Here is a 22,275-nt window from a genome sequence, read left to right as displayed (position 1 = left end):
GCTCCTATTGGACGAGCCAGGCGGGGCCCGCCCCCGTCCGGGGAGGAGCTGGATATGCCCCTCCCGCCGCAGAGCGGTGGTCCTGCGTCCGGACTGTGCGCGGCAGCCGGACCCGGCTGGAGGGCGGGCGGACCGGGCCCGTGGGGCTGCTGCTGGGCGATCCCGCCGGGCTGCGGGCGGCGCCATGGTGAGCGGGGCCGGGCGGGCTCGGTGCTTGGTTGGGGCGGGGGCTTGCAGGAGGGGAAGGGACAGCCCAGGATAGGGTGGGGACGCGTGCGGGGCGCCTCGGCGGCGGGCGGGGGGGCGGGGGTCCCCACGCGGGGGAGGGGCAGCCCGGGCGGGGAGGGTCTGTTCCGGGGGGCCACGCCCGCGGGCGGGGGTTCTTTGTCCGCTGCGCGTCGGCGAGATCCGGACAAAGGAGACGGCGGGGGGCGGCGGCCGCTTTGTGGGAAGCGGGTGTCTCCCCCCCCCTTACTTGCACCCCACCGTCGCCTGCAGTTCCGCGTCCTGGGCCGGCCGCCGGGCTCCTCCGGACACTTCTCGGTTTTTAAAAACAACGGTGGAGGCGGGTGTCCTGGCAGCCCTCAGGGTAGTCAGGGGGGCTCCGGGGGTGGGGGGTGGGGATGGGGTCTGGCGACGTCTGGCGCGCATTTGGCAGGTGGGGAAACCAAGGACGGGCCGCAGCATTTGGTGCCGGGTTCCTTCGGCGGTGACTGCGCGGCGTGGGCATGACTGGGTCTCGTGGTCCCCCGTCTCCCCCACCCCAGTCAGGCAGACTGGAGTTGTCTCTCCAGCTGTCGTTCCCCCTCCAGCTGTCACCCCCTGGGCTAAGCCCTTCCTCCCTCCAGCCTAGCATAGCTCCTTGGTAGAATAGGGGGACGACAGCGTCGCTTGGCAGGGTTAAATGAGAGGGTGCGTGGAGCGCGCCTGGCACCTAGCCTGCACGTCGCCCGCGCTCAGCACACGGGAGCTGCTTGGATGCCTGTCATCCCTGTGTCCCTCTTCAGGCCCATCACCCCTCCCGCCCGGTCACCCAGCCTGCCCTGGGGTGAGGGGGGGAGGCAGACTGGAATGAACCTGTCCCTTGACCCTTTAGACACGGGAGTGAGGAGGTGGGTGTCAAGAATATCACACTAGCATCTGGGTTGAAATCCCGGATTCTGGAGGCAGGCTGGCTGGATTTGAATTTCTGCACAGCTACTTTTGAGCTGTGTGACCTTGGGCAATTGACTTAACTTTTCTGACCCCCAGAGTCTTTATCTGCAAAGTGGGCATAGTAGTAATAATTCAACTCGACGGTTGTTTTGAGGCTGAAAGGAGATGATCTGTTTGAAGTGTTCAGCTCAGTGACACATAGTAATCATCGCCAACTTTTGTCAGGCGTCTACTATTATTACCAAACTTGTGTGGCCAAGTGGGCTGACCCTGGGAAAGCCTGTCAGAATCACCAGTGACTGATTCACGGGACTGGGGGGGGCTGAGGGCACAGAAGACAGGGTCTGACCTTGGGGCAGTCCCCTGGCTCTGCCTGAGCCAGCTTCCTCTTCTGCACAGGGGAACCTAGGGGGTTCTGGTGAGAGTTTCCTCTTCAGGAGAACGGGGTGTAATGGGTGGGGGCGGAGGATGAGATGATAGGTCCGCAGAGCAGGGCACAGCCCTGTAATTGTTAGTTTCCCATGGGCACCCCAGCTGTTCTTGGTCCTGGCTTTTGGAGGGCAGGGGCCTCGTGTGATGCATCCTTGGGTCCCAGGGCCCGCTGGGGCCTGGCACACAGGAGACGGTCCACCTGCACCCTGGCTGTGCCCAGCAGTGCCCCGTCCTCCCTATCATCCTATGTTCCTAATTAGAAACCGGGCAGGAAATGTTTCTGGTTTGTGAACTGGGGTCCGCTGAAGAGAAAGGGCCTGGTTTGTTGGCACAGCGGATAACTTTATTGGGGGAGAAGCCATGGCTTAACCCCTGGGGGCAGTGCTGGAAGCCCTGGGTGCGGGGTGGCCTCCTGTAAGCAGGGCAGCCCCAGAAGGTGGAGGCTGCAGGGTGGGGACAGCGAGCTGGTGTCCAGCTGGGCTGGGTGACACTCGTGATATGCCCAGAAGTAAGAAGGCCACATCATGTCCCTGAGGAAGGGACTATTTGTGACATTGGGCCTGGACCAGACTCTGTACCCTCCTGGAGCCAGGTCCTTGGGGAAAAGAGATCTGAAAGGCTCACTGTCCTCTCTGTGGCACCCAGGAAAGCCTGATGTCATGCTAACCAGTAGCGCAGTGGCCCTTCCATGTTCACATGTCTTAGCACTTGCATCCTCCCCACAGCCCGGTGGCTGAGGTCAGGGCCTCGTTCCCATTTGCACACTGAGAAACAGACCATGAGCATTGGCTTGCTTAGCTGGGACAAAACAGCTCACACTAGCAAGTGGAGGGGGGGGGGGGCAAAGGAGGGGCTTGAATCTACTCTGCTACTGGCTGTGGCCCCACTGGGCCTGGAGTATGGGCAGTGACCTGTGGAGTGGGGTTAAGGCTTCGTTTTGGGGTCCCTTGAAGAAGCAGGTATAACAAACCCCCCCTTGCATTGGGGCAGACCTAAGCTGTGGGTCTCTGTGGGATAGCAGGATAATATTAATATTATCGCAGGATAATAGGAGATGCCTGCCCTCAGCCCTGCTGGTGGCTGAGGCGGGGGCTGTCTTTTTGAACTCACTGGTAAGCAGAGGGGGCAGCAGGTAGGGAGCTTGGAGTGGCCTCTGCAGACTGATGAGGCTGGGCTTTACAGCCTGTTTTTCCAGGAGCAGTGGATGAGATCCTGGCTGAGGAAGGTGGGGACCGAGGACCCACAAGGCAGGAGAGTGGAGGGAGGGTGACAGATTGGCCCTGTATGTTTCGGGGGATCCAAATGGCCTTGGGCTTCCAATGCCAGCCTTTGTCCTGACTGAGGGAGCTGGCAAGGAGATGCTACAGAGGTTGGGGGGGCGGGGCGGATTTTGGTCCATCACCAACCCCTCGAGTGCCCACAGACCGCAGGCCCCTAGCCGTGCTCTGATCCCCAGGCTGGCCTTGGCCCTGTGCACTTGGAAGACCCCTCCCTTTGCTCTGCTGGGCCTTACTTCTGGGGTCCTGCTTTCTAGCTATCCACTCTTGGGCAGTCCAAATGCTCTGTGCCTCAGTTTCCTCATCTGTAAAATGGGGGAAATGGTGAGTAGTAGTAGCTGCAGGGTTTTGGGAGGATTAAATGATTGTATGGAATAAATGTTAACTCCTCTGATGATTGTTCTGAGGGGGGTCAGGTTTCCCAGGTCCCGACCTGAGCATCTACTCCACCCAAGTTGTGGCCGTCCCTGTCCCACCTAGGGGCTTTCCTGGATTACGGTGAGGTGTCAGCTGACTTGCAGAAGACACCTGACTCAGAGGGGCAGGGGGTGGAGAATAGGGGAGGCCCCGGGAGAGGCGAAGCTAGCAGGCCAAGGGGGTGCAGGGAGAACCGGCTGGCTGCCTCCTGCTTCAGGGTTCCTCTGGGCTCTGCTTCTCAGAGGCCTCCTCCCCTGCCCAAAGCTCAGCACTTGAGGAGACAGCTGCCCTTCTGTGGGCTCAGGCCTGCCCGGGACCCACCTGCACATGTTGCTCCCACCCCCGCACTCAGGCTGCAGCCTGTCCTGAAGCTCCGCAGGCTGCTGGCTTCCTTGAGTCTGTTGGGACAGGCCTGGGGACCCATGCACAGGGTCCCGGGTGTGGCTTTGGAGTGAGGGAGCTGGCTCAGGGGTGGGGCCCGCCCACCGCGATTCCCATGACAGCAGTGTCTCCTGTAACTCATCATTGCATCCCCAGGCGTGGAGCACTCAGCAGACATTTATTAGCTCCTGCTAATAGGATAATAGCACTGGGGATCCCACAGTGGGCAAGACGGTCCGTGCCCTCCTCTTTCTGGCTCAGAGTCCACTGCGGGACGGAGACAGCAGTCAGGGAAATGCATTCCCTGACCCACGAGGATTTCAGGTAGCAGAGTGTGCCAGGAAATAGATTGAAGTAGTATGAGGTGATTTCAGGTGTGGGATGGAGGGGCATCTGAAGCCAGGGTGGTCTGGGAAAGTCCCCCCAAATAGGAAGAGCCAGACGTGGGACAATCAGGGAAGAAAGAATATCTGAGGCAGAAGGAACAGAAAGTCCAGAGGCCTTGGCTGGGAGGGTGGGTGGAGGGTGTGCAGAAGCTCCAGGAAGGCAAGGAGTTTAGATTCTCTGCTGATGCCGGAGAGGATTCTGAGCAGGGGATGACGTGATCAGATTTTCTTCAAGATCGGTTCTCAGGGAACACTTGCTGAGTGAATGAAGGAACAAACAAATGCACTCAGGGGAGGGCCAGGGACCCCAGGCTAGAGGTGACTGTGGCCTGGGCACCTGGCTCTGTGCTCAGGGGTGAGAGGCCCAGACTGGCTGTGCCTATTCCTGGCCTGGGGCCGGGGCACAGACAGGGTTTTGAGGTCACCAGGCCTCTCAGTCCCTTTGAACAGGGGCTGCCACTGCCTCAGTGTCCTCATTACTCCGGGGACTCCTAGGGTCACCCTTCCCAGGTCTTGCTGCCATTGTTGGATTTCCTACTTCCTGCTCCCAAACCACCCCCACTCCCCACACACACATATACTTCTCCTTCCGAATTCATAGTGACGTGACTTCCTGTCCAGGATTGCACTGTGGAGGACAGGCACCCCCGCAGGCGCTGGACACAGGAGGTCGAGTGGAGGTGCGGGGGGAGGGATGAGGCAGGTTTCCGTAGCAGGTAGAGAAACTGGAGGTTGGGACAGGTTCACCCAGCTGCAGCTGGCAGGTTGTTGGGGGGTCGGGTCACCTGAGAGGACAAGCCGAGTAGGGTTGACAGAGCAGATAGCAGCCCTGATGGTGGCAGGACAGAAGCCAGGATGACCTGTGCCCTTGGTGCCACAGAGGTGTGCAGGACCGCTGATGGAGCACACAGACTGATGGAGGCGGTAGGTGCTGACCAGATGGCTGTGCTACAGAAGCAGGGCTGCAGATGGGGGCTGATGCCCTGGAGGGAGCGAGCGAGGGCAGTCTTCACAGAGACCCTCCTGGACTGCAAGGTCCGGAGGCTTCCCGCCTGGGCTGGAGTTACAAGGTCGGGGTTTCTCAGCCCCACGCCACTGACCTTGGTTGGGGATGGGCGGTGCTGTGCCACACACTGTGGGCTCTTGAGCTGCATCTTGTCGATTTGGTAGCACCCCCACCACTAGTGTGACAACCAAAAGTGTCTCCAGACATTGCCAAATGTCTCCTAGGGTGCACAGTTGCCCCGAGCTGAGAACCACTGAACAAGGGAAAGGGGGACCAGCCTGGGCAGCGGTCTTGTAGGTCACTGTAAGGACTCACTCTGGGCCTTTCCGCTGGGTGAGGGGCACTGGCTGCAGTGGGCCCGCATGGCAGACCAGGGAGCCTGCTGAGTGACGGCTGCCGCTTGACCCTGGAATTGGTAAGAAGGGGCTTCCAGCGATATGATCCCCCTCCTGCTCCGACCCTCTGTAAACATGGGCACGGTGGCAGGTGGATCTCGGGGGTCTGCAGAGTTTTCCCAAGGCCTGATGCCTGGACAGACTCGGGGGCATTGACCTTCAGATAGTACTGGCCTGGGGTGAGGGGGAGACTTCCTGCTGTGGATGAGAAGCATTGCTAATTAAGGCTGTTACTGCTCAAGGACGGCGGGTTCCATCCTGTTGGGAGGGAAAACTTGCTCCTTCCAAGGCCGTCTACCTGCCTTGATGTGAGTTCTCAAAACAGTGAATTCAGACAGCTCACGCTTACTGAGCGCTGAACTTGTGTCGAAGTCGTCGTGGGCTTTTCCACGCCCTCATAACCACCTGCGTGTTCCTGTTACTTGCTCTGCACAGCGAGGCCGGAGACACAGTGCAGGGTCTTGGGACCAGGGGAGCCTCTAGCTTCAGACCCTCCCACCCCAGCCAGCCTGGTGTCATTGGCCTCAGTGAGAGCCTGGGGTTTTTTGTATCTTCTGTGCTCCCCAAAGCTGTGCTCCCCTTTGCCCCCCACCAGCCTCACTGACAGGCAGATTCTGAGGCTCAGCAAGGCAGAGGGAATTGTCTGAGGTTAGGAGGCTGGGAGGTGGTGGTTCAGCATGTACACCCCCTCCCCGCCCCCACCCAAACCAGCTCCAGCCAGCGGTGCCCTCAGCTCCGTGCACCTGCCTGCAGAGCCTTCGTAGGTGCTGTTCCCCAGGGCTGGCTCTTCCTGTACATCTTAGCATCAGCATCGCCTCCCTGAGTGCCTCCTACCCCACCCAGTTCAGCGTAGCGGCCCCTGGTCCCCTAGGTTCCCCGCATTTGTAGTGACAGGCATTTGGTGTACTGACCCATTTGCGGTGTGGCTCCTGCACCAGATGCTGTGCTTCTGGAGGGCAGGGCCAGTCTGTCCCGAGTGCCTCCATCTCCTGGGACTCTGCTGCCTTGCTTTCCTCTCAGGTGGTGTGGTGAACCAGGGCTCTTCCTAGGCGGCTGCAGTTCCCCTGTGGGCAAAGGCTGTCGCCTGCTGCACCCTCTCACAGGTGTTCCGGCAGACTTGGTTGAGTTGCGTACATTGCCTCTTTGTGAGAGGAGCTGATGTCACTTCCTGCTGTTGAATCCCTCATCTCTGGCCATCATGAGGCACTGGCTCCTTCCAGTCCGAGTGGTGCTGGGCTTCCAGAACATTCACCTTAAACACACCCTCTTTTGAGCCTCTGCTGCAGTGGGGTCACAGGTCACGGGTGTCCCTGTCCCCTGCATCTCAGGCTCTATGGCTGCCTGTCTGGTAGCAGAAGCACTGATGGTGGTGCGTGGAGGCGGGCTTGGTGAGTAGGAGAAGGCTGGTAACACACGAGCAAAGAAACAGCGAAAGCCAGTCTGTGTTTTCACCAGGACTAGGATGGGACGGTCGGGCTTCAGAACCAATTAAAAACAGAGACTGGAAGAGCCAGCGAGAGCGTGTGCGCGGTCAGGGTGGCTGCCGAGTCCCCAGTGGAGCCTAATGTCACTTTGTCTTGCAGGGCTCTCGTGTCCAGGCTGAGTTCCAGCCTTGCTGAGCCGGCCACCCCCAAGAGCTTCCTGCCACGGAAGCCGCCCCAGCGCTGAGCATGTCTATCATGGACCACAGCCCCACCACCGGTGTGGTCACCGTCATCGTCATTCTCATCGCCATCGCCGCCCTGGGGGCCTTGATCCTGGGCTGCTGGTGCTACCTGCGGCTGCAGCGCATCAGCCAGTCGGAAGACGAGGAGAGCATCGTGGGGGATGGCGAGACCAAGGAGCCCTTCCTGCTGGTGCAGTACTCAGCCAAGGGACCGTGCGTGGAGAGGAAGGCCAAGCTGACCCCCAACGGCCCGGAAGTGCACGGCTGAACGGGGTGCAGAGGCTCCTGGGCCTGTGTACAGCCCGCCGAGAGGCATGGGCAGGGGAACCACAGACATGCAGCCGTTTCAGAGGAGGGGTTGACACTTGCTGGCATGGCCTCGCCGGGCTTCGTCATCGCATGCACTGACTCCCAGGGTCCCGGCTGCCCCGAGCCAGGAGTCGGTGGCCCTGGCCATTCCCTCAGTCTCCTGGTGGGGCTGCCCATTGCAGGCAGTGGGCAGGCCTGACCTTGCGGGGGCTCACAGCCCCACAGCGCTTTTGTTACTTGAATGTTTAGCTGAGCCTGTTTTTAATGGAGCTACTACTGTAATGCGTGAACTCACAAACCTGTGAACTGTAAATAGGCCCCAGAAGCACGTGCTTAAGCCTTTTTTGCTGATTTTTAAAAATATCAGATAGCGCACATGGGACGGACCGTACCGATGATGAGCTGAGTCCAGGCCGTGGGGGAGGGTCTTAGACATGTAAGGCCCAAGTTGCACTTGGCAGGGGCCTCTAATATATACGTGTGTGTATGTAGAGGATGTGACATGTCAGTTTTAAGTTTCGGGGCTGACCTGTTGGGGTGCTTTGGTGATTTCTGCTTGGTTAACAATGGATAGAAGAACCACGCCCCTCTTTCTCTAGGTAGGTTTGGTCTTTAAATACCAGTTCCTGTTGATAGTGGAGTTATTGCAAGGAAGCTACTGCAGCTGCGTGGGAGCCAGTGAAGGACGAGTCAGGGCACGCGTCCCGAGGGCTGCCAGGCGTCCTAGTGGCAGAGCAGTTTCTTGTCCCTTTGGTCTCGAGCATGCTGAGCACTCCCCGTCCCCAGCCCACCCAGCATTACTTAGCAGGCTACCTTTATCTGAAACCCAACTGGCCCGGTTAAGAGAAAATTGTGGTTTTTGTTTGTTGTATTTAATATATTCTGCACTGGAGGGGAGGGGTTGGGGACTTTGAAGTTCCCCCCACACCTTCCCTTTTCACAAATCAGCTTCCTGTTCATTCCCATCCACCTGCTGGGTACTAGGTTTCACTTTCTTCAGTGGGTCACCTAGGAGAGTCCCCTGACCCACTATAAGAGTGCTGAGTGGTGGAAGGAAGGTCATTTCTTGTGTGCATGTGCCCACAGAAGCCCCCTGATGGCATGTGCTTAGTGGGTACCTGGGGGAGGGGTGGGGGGAGAGTGTTTGAGGTTCAGAACTTGGTTTTCAAAAACATGAGGCGTTGGTGGCTCTTGGCGGGGCCCGCGCCCCCAGCCTGCACTCCAAGGTGTCCCTTGTGCATACTTCACTGAACTCGCTTAGATTTTTAATCCCACCACTGTAAGCACATTCGAAACTATCATGATTCAACTCTGACTTGTGTCAGCGCCCTTGGTCATGAGCTGGAGGCCAGCCCTGGCTTCACCTGGGACTTGAGGGGCCTCCCAGCACAATGGACAGGGAGCTCCCAGGGGGCCCTCAGCCATGCCAGCCACCTCCACCCCCAACCCCATCAGAGCCCTGGCCTCCTGGTCAGGCTGAAGGCAGCTCCTATGGCCTCATTCAGGTCTCCTCTGAAAAGCATGTTGAACTAATCTATTTTCTAGAACACCAAGGAGGGAGCTTAGAGAACATTTATTGTAGCAGCATATGCCTACATTGGGGGTCAAACATGAAGTAACTTGGCAGGGAAGGGTAGCTAGTTAAGAAATTTGAACTGAAGACAAGAGGAAATGTCTTTGGCCCCTAACTGGGCGTGGCCAAGCCTAAGAGTTGGACTGGAGACCAGCAGAGGCCCTGCAGGCCAGGAAGCGGGGACAGAAGCTCCAAAGGTGCCAACCTGAAGATCAGGGAGAAGGTTTGCTTTCTAATGAAGGGTGCGCAAGAAAAATGTGGAAGGTGTGGGGGTGTCTGATCCATTCCCCTCGCATTCTAGCACTTCCAAGCTTTCTACCTCTACTTTCCAGAGCCTGACCTTGAAAATGACCATCCCTTGACCGTCAGACTTGCCCTGAGGTTTTTACCGTGCCAGTGAAGTTTTGGGTTTGAATTGAAACATCACTTTCTCCTTAGTTTCACTCCTGGAAGTTCTTGCTCTCACTCCCAGGCTGCCATTGACAACATCTCTGCAGCTTGAATGCATCCCATCAGCGTGGTGGCAGTGCCGGGTGAGGGTCGCAGGCACAGTGGGGCACTCGTGGGGGTGTCTGAGGAAAGTGCAAGTGCCTGGAGAACTGGTGACCAGCCACATAATAGCTCTCACTGTTCTTATTTATCAATAGCTACTTTTTTTTAGCATAGACACCAGAGCCACACACTCAACTGGCTTAGTAAGTTATGACCTCTCACTGAATTCTTTCTGAATAGCCCACTGTTGCGTTCAAGTTTTCTGACTCGTCAGTCAAGAAATGGACCTTTCATCCTGCATGTCATCACAGAAGCAACAGGAGGAGAATGGAGAGGGAACTCTGACACTGAGCCACTAACACATGGACTAATTTTTCAGACAAATCTTCAATTGGACTGTGCTACTGTTCCTGTCTCAAAGCTACCAAGTTTGTGCAATAAGTGGGAGGGATGTCATCCCTGTTCAATAAAAGTTGAATGACATTCAAATTGATTTTCTAGACCACTGAGAAAATCTTTATTTACAATAAATTTCAATAAAATTTGCATAAATATATTCCCAATGTACAGTTTTCACCTCTGATTTCTTCATATCAGTCTAAAAGTTAGTCTGTTCTATTCTCACTTCTCCTTTCGGACACCAGTGGGGAGCTGACGTTGGCAGGCGGAGGGGCGCTGCCAGGTAACTGGGGGGCCCCTGAGGGCTCGGGGTGGTCAGAGGGTGCCTCCTCCCGGGGAGTGAGGTTTTCGGCTCCGACCTTGCCCTCTAGCTTCCGCTCCATGGTTGCCAAGAGGACCTTGAGCCATGCGTTCTCGGTGAGCAGGTTTTCCGAGGCATCGGCCAGCTCCTGGAGCTTGTGGGCCACCTGTTCCAGCTCCCGGGTCTTCTGCTCATACAGGGCCTGCAGCTGCTCGCTGTGCAGCTGGAGCAGGCGGTGCTGCTGCTCCAGGCTCCGCTGCTGCCGCCGCAGCCGGTGCTCGTCCCTGCGCGCACTGGAGAGCCGGGCCTCCACCTGCACCTGCGCTCGCTGCAGGGCGCTGATCTCCGCCCTCAGCTTCTGGATCTCTCTCTCCAAATGGGAGATGTGCCCCTGCTGTAAGGCTGCCCCGCTCTGAAGACACTCTTTGGGAGGAGGGTTACCCAAGTCCTGGGGGACAGGAGCAGGGTCTGAGTGATGCAAAATGAACCTCAGCAGGTTTGGAAGGGTGATGGGAAGGTCTTCGGGGTATTTCACACTTAGGTCCTTTCTGGAGAGAAAGGGAAAGGAGTCAAAGATGAGAGTTACACCAACATGTTTAGTCCAAAACCTGACTGCTACCAAAAGTCAGGTTTTATTTCCTACGAAAGTCATTCCAAAGATTTTTCCTTACTGAAGTCAGCAAGGAAAATGTTATCCGGGCAGAAAATGTTCTGCAAATCGGAGGATGTCCCGCATGCTCGTTCTGTAATTAAGGTGGCTTATCTCAAACCTGTATCTGTTCCTGAGGACAAAGAGCTCAGTTTCTATTCACAACCTTCCAAGAAAGACAAGAGCTTCCAGGCCCGAACCTAAACCAGTGATGCAGGGCGCTGGGAGCCTGGGCAGAGCGGCCTCGGTGTGCTCTGGGAGCCGACTGGTGTGTCAGGAAGGGGGTCCTGGAGCAGGGCTGTCACCCACGTCACTTGTGGCCATCAACAGTGCTTGGTGAACCAGAGAAGACCTGAAACAACCTGGCTTCTTCAGCAGCCATTTACTCCACCTAAAGCAGCAGATCTTAACTGCGGGGCGACTGTGCCCCCCAGGGGACATTTGGCAACATCTGGAGACATTTTTAGCTGCCATGATGGGAGGTGTTACTGGAGCCCCGACCCCTGACAGAGAGACCGACCCAGGGACTCTGAGGAATTGAGGCTGCCTGGCCTCAAGAGCAAAGGATAAGGAAGGAGGGGGACAGATGAAGCGTGTTTGCCCCAAAGCTTCACTGCAAGTCCTGATGTAGAACATTCCTTTTTAGAATTTGTCATTTAATTGTCTGACAACCAAAATTTCTACATTTCCCTGTGTATACATAAGCCGATGGCAATACATCAAAACAAGCAGCTTTATGCATGAGGTGGGCAGACAACGGTTACTGTCCCTTCAAGTATTAGAGCCACGGAGGTTAAAAGCAGGGCCTCAGGAGGCCGCCTGGGTGGGGTGAGCTCACAGGGCTGCTGCTCACGTCATGAGCTCTTGGACAAGTGACCTCTGCGTCCCTGCACTGCCTCGTCTGTACAGGGGTAACAAGAGCATCCTCTCCCTCACAGGACTGCTGTTAAGGATTACACGAGATACCCGGGTGCTCAGTGAATGTCAGCTTAAAAAAAAAATCACATGGTTTCTGAAAAAAAAAAAAAAAAAAAAAAAAAAAACAGCCAGAAACCACTCACTAAAAGTTTGTATGCCCAGGGCCAGCCCGGTGGCTCAGGTGGCTCCGTGCTCCTAACTCCGAAGGCTGCTGGTTCGATTCCCACATGGGCCAGTGGGCTCTCAACCACAAGGTTGCCGGTTCAACTCCAGTTCCGCAAGGGATGGTGGGCTCCGCCCCCTGCAACTAAGATTGAATATGGCACCTTGAGCTGAGCTGCCACTGAGCTCCCGGATGGCTCAGTTGGTTGGAGTACGCCCTCTCAACCACAAGGTTGCCGGTTTCGACTCCCCCAAGGGATGGTGGGCTGTACCCTCTGCAACTAGCAACGGCAACTGGACCTGGAGCTGAGCTGCGCCCTCCACAACTAAGACTGAAAGGACAACAACTTGACTTGGAAAAAAAAAAAAAGTCCTGGAAGTACATACACACTGTTCCCCAATAAAGTTCTGTTCCCCTTCCCCAATAAAATCTTAAAAAAAAAAAAAAAAAGTTTGTATGCCCTTTCCACACACAAAGCCACTGGCCACATACTTAAGAAACGACAAAAGGTGTTGTATTAATGGGTAGTCTTTTGCCTATGAAATAAAAATCACAGGGAAATTAAAATCAGATATGCCCCATTTTATACGTTTATGGAAACTTTCAGGTAAATGGAATAAATTCAAACATTTGGGGGGTAAGTATATAACCACGCCTTCCTTTAAAGCACAGTTTTCTTAAGCTTTCTTCAAGTGGGGCCGCCCAGTGATTTGATCAACAACTAAAATCATCCTGGCCCCTGTCAAGACAGTGCGGGCGAGAAGCAACAAGCAGAGCTGAGCTGCCGCTAAATTCTGCAGCACAAACTTGGTCTCCGAGGGCACAGAGTAAATGCAAATTAGCCCTGGGAAAGAGTTGTCGTTGAGACACCTGTATATGTATCTGGAGATAGTTGCAAGACAGAAAACAACATTTGTTAAGCATGCCATTTTAGCGTTCCTGGAGCAATCTCCAAGAATCTACCCCATGGGTGTGCTAAAAGGCTTCCAAACTTTTTAGAAGCAGCAAGGACACCAAGTGTCAACAAACGGCTTCCAAAACAGTAATCACTTTGAAAGTGCAGTGCCACTGTCTGTCTGGCTCTCCTCTCTAAGTTCACGTTTATTCACCTCTAGCACGTAAAAACGCCAAATATAAAAATGACAAATGGGGTGTGAGGTATCTTCTCCAGAGAAGGGGCTATAATACTGAGGGCGGGTGGGGCTGTTTCTGCGAAGAGGTGAGATCCTTCGTTAGGGGACACATTACAGTGAAACCCCCTAGCCCAGGGCCAGGCCAAAGCACCTTTAGTTTGAAATGTCACAGAGAGTGCTGGAAGAAAGAGTGGCTCTAGGACACCCCTGCACAGGAAGGCTGGCGCTGCCAGGAGCAGGAGGCAGCTGAGGTCCCACGCTGTGGCAGAGGACAAGCTCTTTCATGTGGTTTCCCTTTCATGAATATAAGATGTGCTCACCAAAGACAATTTGCAAAGGATGTAAAAAGCATACAAGAGGCACCTCCAGATCCCTTGTCATCCTCACTCCTCCAAAAGAATCATTGTCAACTTCTTGACACCTTCCCTTCTGCACACATTTTAATCCAGTGCATGCATACATTTATTTGTATTTTATCAAAACACATACACATTTTTATATTCTTTTCACTAAAAAGAACACAAATGTGCACTATGAAAAAGTTTTTATACATGTTAACAATCGGTCTTTTTCATTTCCTCTTTTGTGAGCTGTCAGCTCATATCCTTTGCTCATTTACTTCTGAGTAAACTGAACTCTCACTTTGGACCAGCTAATGAGGAACTTCACTTTACTTCTGACTACCACTTAGTTTTAGGAAATAAGAAAAATTCCACTCCGAAGCAGTAAGGCTTTGGTTTTCCAAGCTCTTCCCATTAAAATAGAACTGAACAGTCCTTTCATGTTCTGTATTTACCTTCTTGACTCTTCAATGCAAGGAAAGTAGTAAGGGGCTGCAGTGACCCAAACACAGCCTGGGGAACAAGCTCAGCTCCATGCTGACTAATCAGGCAGCTTTGTAATGAAAGGAACTTCAACCCACACTTAAGCCCCAAACACAGAACTCCCAGCCAGCAAGTCTGTGTGTCTCTGTCTCTCAATACGTATTCCCGGATTCGAGTTGCTGAGGACTTCTTCAGGCAAAGGCCACTGCTAGGTATTATGACTTCGGTAAGTTTCCAAACTGTGTTTGGAATTCCAAAATTATGTTTCATTAAATTTCACGCCCCACTTCTGTCTCCCACAGATGAAGCTGCTCGTGTTACTGCCCACAATTCCGTGACCGTGTGGCTCTTTACATGCGTTTTAGAAAGAAAAGGGCTCGTCACCACACAATCAGCAGCATGGGGTGAGTTGCGCTCTGCTTTCAGTGCGTGATCTGACAAGACCCTGTTACCACAGGAAGTGTTCCAGCAAAAATTCTTTGAGATAAAGAGGAAAAAACAAGGAAATGATTCAATATGTATGAAGGAAACACTCTCCTAGAGAAACACGAAAAGTATGGCCATGGCTGTAATAAACGGTAAAAGTGAGGACAGGAAATTGAACCAGTGCACGTCACACATGTGAGTTAGGGACCTCACTAAAATAATCTGGCAAATGTTTTTCCCGGTGAAGACATTGTCAAAGCCATGTGCCTGGGTCCCCGAGGACACATCCTTTTAAAAAACAAAAGGGAATCTGTAAAAAGGGAGAGAATATCTGGCTTATCAGGCTTTAAAAGGCCAAGGGTTAATTTCCCTTTCTACCAAAACATCCGCAACCACATTCACTAACTGCCAGGTCGATCCCCTTTGCTAACATCCCACCCCTCCTCGCTGGGCTTGCATGGCAGCTGCAGTAATTACTGAACCTGGAGCACCACTCAGACAAATGTGAAGAGACCCAGGTGACAACCCTGTGGCAGCCACACACAGAAGCCTGCGCATCTGGGGAAAAGGCTCCTGACCCCCATTTCCACCTTGCACAAGAGGGACGAGGTGGTTGTGGGCAGGGCTCAATGAGAAAGGACGCCCGTGAAAGCTCAGGAAGGTGGGGCCCAACACCCCGTAAGGCTCAGCAGATGCCTACCGCTCTGCCCCTCAGGAATGTGGGGCCCTCTGCTGTCCATCTTGGCATCCACTGGACGCTCAGAAGGCCACGAAAGTGAACGAGTTCTGCTGGCCACATCCATGCTCGTGTAAAACACACACTGTGGGAGGGGCAAACTTCTTACAAAAAACACCACGGCTGACACTGTGACGCGAAAACCCTTTTACCTTTCGTCCCTAGGGGCACTTTTTTTTGAACAACACATTTTATTCAAAATAGTTTAGTAATAACTAATGATTTACATTTCACTTCTGTGAAGTATCCTAAACCCATTTCATTTTCAGCGAAAGAATCCCATCTGCCCAAATACTGAAGATTCAGCATTACCTGTTGCAGGGAAAAAATAAGACAGTAGGAAGACGGTCCACCATGAATTCCCAAGGAAGATCATTCTGAGATACATCAATCCTAGAAAAGGGAAAGAACAGAAAAAGTAAGAGACCAGCCAGGAACCTCTACTCTGTGAGAACCTTCTCCAATAACTGAAGAACCTGGAGCCTTTTCTGTGGCTCTTCTCAGTGACGGCACCACCAGCTCCTACACGAAGCACAGATATTTCCAGGGCAGGCGTCTTTCCACGTAACTCACTGAGTGGAAATGTAATGTCCTGAAAGTAAAATGAACTTCCCCTAAAATGCCTCAGTAACACCTCGAGAGTAGTCTACCTGATGAGAGAACCTGAGCAAGTACTTTAATCCTTGAATTAGCTCTGGAAAACGCAAATCATTACACAAAATACATCAAGCCTCACTGATGATGTAGGAAAACTGGGAAAGAAATACTATATTTTACATTTTGTAAATCTGTATTTAACCAAAAAAGCTGTATTTTTTTAGCAGATTTAAAATTAATTTTCTAGTACAGAAAATGATACCTGGACTAAATTACCCATCCAACCTAACTGTGTTTCGGTATGACTGAACTAGGTGCCGGCTCCTCCTCCAGCTGGCACTGAGCTGCGCATGCAGCAAGTCTCCCTGGCCCCAGGGGCTTCTCAGACTAAGCGAAAAGAACATTCTAATAGGAGGGAACCAGTAGAGGGCTGCTCAGCCCTATTCACAAATAGTGCACACAAATGATGGAAATGTTTTGACTCATTAACTTGACTGTAGTTTTTAGAAAGTATGGGTGGGTGTGAGGAGGAGACCAGTGCCATGCATTTGTCTACAAGGATGAAATTCACTTAAACAAACAAAAAAAAAAGACAACCAAATTATAATGGTTTTCAACAGCTTTACTAACTAAACGGAACTCCTGCCTACCTAAAACATTAGTGTTCCAGTTTTCAAACAAGTGGTGTTGAAACACTTTATTCTATAATCAAATGCTTTTTTCTCCTGATGTTTACTTCAAAGAAAGACCAAATGGTAAAATTAAAAAGAAAAACATTTGTGGCGGGCGTGGATCAAAATGGCAATGTGAGGTGAGCCTCTGTAAAGCTCCCCTGGAATTTACAACTAATCGAACAACCATAACTCCACAAAGGACTCCCTGCACAGCAGACAGGCAAGACGAAGAGGCCCACTACTGAATTCACCTAAAGGTGGGCGAATTGCGCGAGCGGGGGAGGAGGGAAGGGAGAAGTGTGGAGACGGAGCGGCCTGGGCACAGGATGCAGACCTAGCTCAGTGCTCTGAGCTTGCTGCATCCCGGAACTACTGCAGCTGTGGGAGCGGGAAGAACTCGGACTGCTAGGGCTCTGCTTATGGCCCACAGGGCTGAGGGGGCAGCATATAACACGGCTGAACCCAACGCTCACGGCAGAGACCTCGGAGAAAAGACTGAGGGAAGAAGGCTGAAAACAGTGGTTTAAGCCCTCACTGCCGAGCAGAGAACGGAAGCCTTAGGCACTGAGACTAGCCGCCCCCTCCTTCCCCTCCCAGAGCTCGCCCCGCCCCGACCTGCCCAGTGCTAGAAGTGGAAAAGTAGCAGTGTCAGATCAAAAGAACAGAATATTTGCAGTTCTGAGAACTGTGGTCCCCAGACACAGATTCCCAGCCCAACTAGTTCCGGCAAAGGGGAGAGAGCTGTGGAAGCAGGACCGGCTGTGGGGGTGGTCGCCGCCATTGCTCTGGGCCACCTCTCACAACTCACCCCGCCCCTGTCCCCACTTATCTGGGTGGATCCCTGCAGGAGTAAACAGAACTGCTGAAACATAGGGGCTCTGAATCTGGTGCAGGAAGAGCTTTGGAACTTCAGAAGCTCTCCACATCTCCACAGGGACACGGCGCCCTGTGAGCCAGGCGAACTATTAACAGAGGAGAAGCCCATCTCCCAGGGAATCCCCCCATTGTGTGAGAAGCTGGAATAGTGCAGAGAAAACATAGCACTACCGTGTGAGAGAGAAAAAAAAGCCTACAGTCGGAGAGAAAATAAAACATTCTACCAACAAGTACCGGAAAACAAAAGAAAGACCTCTTCCTATCAACCTGTTGCAGAAGCCACTCCTGTAGATGTCTAGGAAGAGAAATAATAAGTCAGTAATTGCCATGAATAACCAAGGCAACAAGACAGCTCAGAAAGAAAGTGAAAAGTTTCCAGAAAAGGAACTTAAAGATATGGAAATATATGACTTAAATGACAGAGAATTCAAGATTGCAGTTCTGAAAAACTCAACGAGATGCAAGAAAACACAGAAAGGCAGTTTAATGAACTCAGAAACACAATCAAAGAACAACATGAGCATTTTACGAAAGAGACTGAAATTTTAAAAAAAGAACCAAATAGAATTTCTGGAGATTAAGAACTCAATAGAAGAAATTAAGAATGAAATAGCCAGCTTAGGTAGTAGAGTTGACCAGATGGAGGAAAGAATCAGTGACATCGAAGATAAAAACCTGGAAATTAAACGGATGGAAGAAAGAGACTTGAGACATAAAAGAAATGAAAGAACTCTACAAGAACTTTCTGACTCCATCAGAAAGAGCAATATAAGAATAATGGGCATACCAGAAGGAAAAGAAAGAGAGAACAGAGAATATATTCAAACAAATTGTCGATGAGAATTTCCCAAACTTGTTGACAGAACTGGATCCTCTAATCCAAGAAGCAAATAGAACACCTAATTACCTCAATCCCAACAGGCCTTCTCCAAGGCACACTGTATTGAAGCTGTCTAAAATCAACGACAAAGAAAGAATCCTCAAGGTAGCCAGGGAAAAGAAGAGGGTAACCTACAAAGGAAAGCCCATTAGATTATCATCATCAGAGTTTTCAGCAGAAACTCTACAAGCCAGGAGGGAGTGGAACCAAATATTCAAACTATTGAAAGAGAGAAATTATGAGCCAAGAATAATATATCCAGCAAAGATATCCTTTAGATATGTAGGAGGAATAAAGACCTTTCCAGACATACAAAAGCTGAGGGAATTTTCTAACACACGACCTGCACTACAAGAAATACTAAAGGAGGCTATTCAACCAGCATCAAATGAGATAATTTGTGGCAACCGAAACATAAAAAGGGGGAGAGTAAAGGCCTGAACCGGAATATGGGAATGGAGAAAGTAAGCATGCTGAAGAAAATGGAATACTCTAAATATCAAACTTTCTTTTACATAAACTTAAGGGTAACCACTCAAAAAAAATCCAGAACTGAAATACATACTGTAATAACAGAAGAAACAGAAGGAAACATCATAGAATACCACCACACAGAAATAATAGACAACAACAAAAACGCAAAGAAACAATGGAGACACAGCCTTACCAGAAAACTAAAGATAGAATGACAGGAAATCGTCACATATCAATAATCACCCTAAATGTAAATGGACTGAACTCACCAATAAAAAGGAACAGAGTAGCAGACTGGATCAAAAAACTAAACCCAACCATATGCTGTCTCCAAGAGACACATCTCAGCTACAAGGACAAGCATAGACTCAAAGTGAAAGGGTGGAAATTGACACTCCAAGCAAATGGTACCCAGAGAAAATCAGGTGTAGCCATAATGATGTCAGATGAAACAGATTTCAGGGTGAAAAAGGTAACAAGAGACAAAGATGGACATTTCATAATGGTAAAGGGGACTACACAACAAGAAGACATAACAGTCATCAATATTTACGCCCACAATCAGGGAGCACTGAAATATACCAAGCAACTACTAACAGAACTAAAAGGAGAGATTGACCAAAACACAATTATACTAGGGGACCTAAATACATCATTGACAGCTATGGATAGATCATCCAAACAGAAAATAAATAACAAAATAACAGCCCTAAATGACATTAGATGAAATGGACATAATTGACATATATAGAGCACTTCATCCTAAAACATCAGACTATACATTCTTTTCTACTGTACATGGAACATTCTCAAGGATAGACCATATATTGGGAGATAAAATCAGCCTCAGCAAATTTAAGAAGATTGAAATCATACCACGCATATTCTCTGATCACAAGGCTTTGAAATTGGATATCAACTGTGAAAAGAAAGCAGGAAAAAACACAAATACATGGAGATTAAACAACATACTTTTAAAGAACGACCGGGTCAAAGAAGAAATTAGAGGAGAGATCAAAAGATACACAGAAAAAATGATAATGAAAATAAATCCTACCAAAATTTTTGGGACGCAGCGAAAGCAGTTTTAAGAGGGAAATTTATATCATTACAGGCCTATCTCAAGAAACAAGAAAAATCCCAAATAAATAACCTCATGTTACACCTTAAAGAACTAGAAAAAGAAGAACAAATGAAACCCAACGTCAGCAGAAGAAAGGAAATAACAAAAATCAGAGCAGAACTAAATGAAATAGAGAACAAAAAGACAACAGAAAAACTTAATGTGACAAAGAGCTGGTTCTTTGAAAAGATTAACAAAATTGACAAACCCTTGGCTAGACTCACTAAGATAAAAAGAGAGAAGACCCTAATTAACAAATTCAGAAATGAAAAAGGGGAAGTTATCACAGACACCACAGAAATACAAAGGATCATCCAAGAATACTATGAAGGACTATATGCCACCAAATTCAATAACCTAGAAGAAATGGACATGTTCTTAGAAACATATAGCCTTCCTAGGCTGAACCATGAAGAACTGGAAAATCTAAACAGACCGATCACCAGTAATGAAATTGAATCAGTCATCCAAAACCTTCCCAAAAGCAAAAGTCCAGATGGCTTCACTAGTGAATTCTACCAAACCTTCAAAGAGGATCTAATACCAATCCTGCTCAAACTCTTCCAAAAAATTGAAGAAGAGACAGTACTCCCTAACTCATTTTATGAGGCCAACATTACCCTGATACCAAAACCTGGTAAGGACAGCACAAAAAAAGAAAACTACAGACCAATATCTCTGATGAATACAGATGCAAAAATCCTAAACAAAATTCTAGCAAATCGAATACAACAATGCATTAAAAAGATTATTCATCACGACCAAGTAGGGTTCATCCCGGGGCACAAGGATGGTTCAACATCCGCAAATCCATCAATGTGATACATCACATAAACAAAATAAAGGACAAAAATAATATGATTATATCAATTGATGCAGAAAAAGCATTTGACAAGATACAACATCCATTTATGATTAAAACACTTAATAAAATTGGTATAGAAGGAAAATATCTTAACATAATAAAGGCCATATATGACAAACCCTCAGCTAATCTCATAACTAATGGTGAAAACCTGAAGCCCTTTGCTCTACGTTCAGGAACATAACAGGGCTGTCCCCTATCACCTCTGCTTTTCAACATAGTGTTGGAAGTCCTTGCCAGAGCAATCAGGCAAAAGAAGGAAATAAAAGACATCCAAATTGGGAATGAAGAAGTTAAACTGTCAGTCTTTGCAGATGACATGATGCTATATACAGAAAACCCTAAAGACTCCACCAAAAATCTATTAGAAACAATCAACGAATACAGTCAAGTTGTCGGCTACAAAATCAACGTACAAAAGTACACTGCATTCCTATATACTAACAATGAAATCTCAGAAAAAGAAATACAAAAAACAACTCCTTTTGCAATTGCAGCAAAAAGAATAAAACACCTAGGAATAAACTTAACCAAGGATGTGAAAGACCTATATGCTGAAAACTATAAGACATTTTTAAAAGAAATTGAAGACACAAAAAATGGAAAGACATTTTGTGCTCATGGATTGGAAGAATCAACATAGTTAAAATGGCCATATTACCCAAAGCAATATACAGATTTAATGCAATCCCCATCAAAATCCCAATGGAGTATTTTAAAGAACTAGAACAAAAAATCATCAGATTTGTTTGGAACCACAAAAGACCCCGAATAACCAAAGCAATCTTAAGAAAAAAGAACAATGCTGGAGGTATCACACTCCCTGACTTTAGCTTGTACTACAGGGCAACAATAATCAAAACAGCATGGTATTGGCAGAAAAACAGACACACAGACCAATGGAATAGAATTGAGAACCCAGAAATAAAACCACATAAATATGGACAGATAATTTTTGACAAAGAAGCTAAAAACATACAATGGAGCAAAGACAGCCTCTTCAATAAACGGTGCTGGGAGAATTGGAAAGCCACATGCAAAAGAATGAAACTGGACTGCTATCTGTCACCATGTACCAAAATTAATTCAAAATGGATCAGAGACTTACGCATAAGACCTGAAACAATAAACTACATAGAAGAAAACATAGGTACTAAACTTACAGACCTTGGGTTCAAAGAGCATTTTATGAATTTGACTCCAAAGGCAAGGAAGGGAAGTAAAAGCTAAAATAAACGAATGGGACTATATGAAACTTAAAAGCTTCTGCACAGCAAAAGAAACCATCGACAAAATAAAGAGGCAACCAACTGAATGGGAAAATTTTTGCAAACAGTGCCTCCGATAAGGGGCTAATATCCAAAATATACAAGGAACTCATGCAACTCAACAACAAAAAAACAAACAACCCAATTGAAAAATGGGCAGATGACCTGAAGAGACATTTCTCCAAAGAGGACATACAAATGGCAAACAGACATATGAAAAAATGTTCAACATCACTAATCATCAGGGAAATGCAAATCAAAACCACAATGAGATATCACCTCACCCCAGTCAGAATGGCTATCATCAACAAGACAAATAGTAACAAGTGTTGGAGAGGCTGTGGAGAAAAAGGAACCCTCATACACTGTTGGTGGGAATGCAGACTGGTGCAGCCGTTATGGAAGGAAGTGTGGAGGTTCCTCAAAAAATTAAGAATAGAATTGCCATATGACCCAGCAATCCCTCTCCTGGGTATCTAT

The 22,275-nt window shown here is 49.8% G+C and overlaps 2 protein-coding genes and 1 long non-coding RNA gene across 4 annotated transcripts in view; 1 reads left to right on the top strand and 2 right to left on the bottom strand.

The window, feature by feature from the left end:
* The first annotated feature begins 34 nt into the window (after positions 1–34).
* Positions 35–10,052, top strand: SNN (stannin). The gene is made up of 2 exons (XM_074322866.2): positions 35–187; positions 7,033–10,052. The coding sequence occupies exon 2, from the start codon at positions 7,120–7,122 to the stop codon at positions 7,381–7,383; it is 264 nt and encodes an 87-aa protein (XP_074178967.1). The 5' UTR covers positions 35–187; positions 7,033–7,119; the 3' UTR covers positions 7,384–10,052.
* Positions 9,979–22,275, bottom strand: part of TXNDC11 (thioredoxin domain containing 11) — a 62,118-nt gene continuing 49,821 nt past the window's right edge. For both annotated transcript variants that reach the window (XM_019715146.3, XM_074322861.2), the window contains 2 exons: positions 15,351–15,431; positions 9,979–10,737 (listed from right to left, as the gene is read on the bottom strand). In XM_019715146.3, the coding sequence (XP_019570705.3) occupies positions 10,095–10,737; positions 15,351–15,431 (724 nt within the window). In that variant the 3' untranslated portion in view covers positions 9,979–10,094. The remainder of the gene's footprint in view (positions 10,738–15,350; positions 15,432–22,275) is intronic.
* On the bottom strand, positions 13,491–15,344 carry LOC141569479 (uncharacterized). The gene is made up of 2 exons (XR_012493171.1): positions 15,003–15,344; positions 13,491–14,353 (listed from the first exon to the last, which is right to left on the bottom strand). It is a non-coding gene; the product is annotated as an uncharacterized LOC141569479 (long non-coding RNA).

This window comes from Rhinolophus sinicus, chromosome 10, assembly GCF_057876585.1.
Source record: "Rhinolophus sinicus isolate RSI-liver-muscle chromosome 10, RSI-T2T, whole genome shotgun sequence".
Lineage (NCBI taxonomy): Eukaryota > Metazoa > Chordata > Mammalia > Chiroptera > Rhinolophidae > Rhinolophus > Rhinolophus sinicus.
The sequence above is the reverse complement of the archived record's forward strand: the minus strand, read 5'-3'. Positions and strand labels throughout refer to the sequence as shown.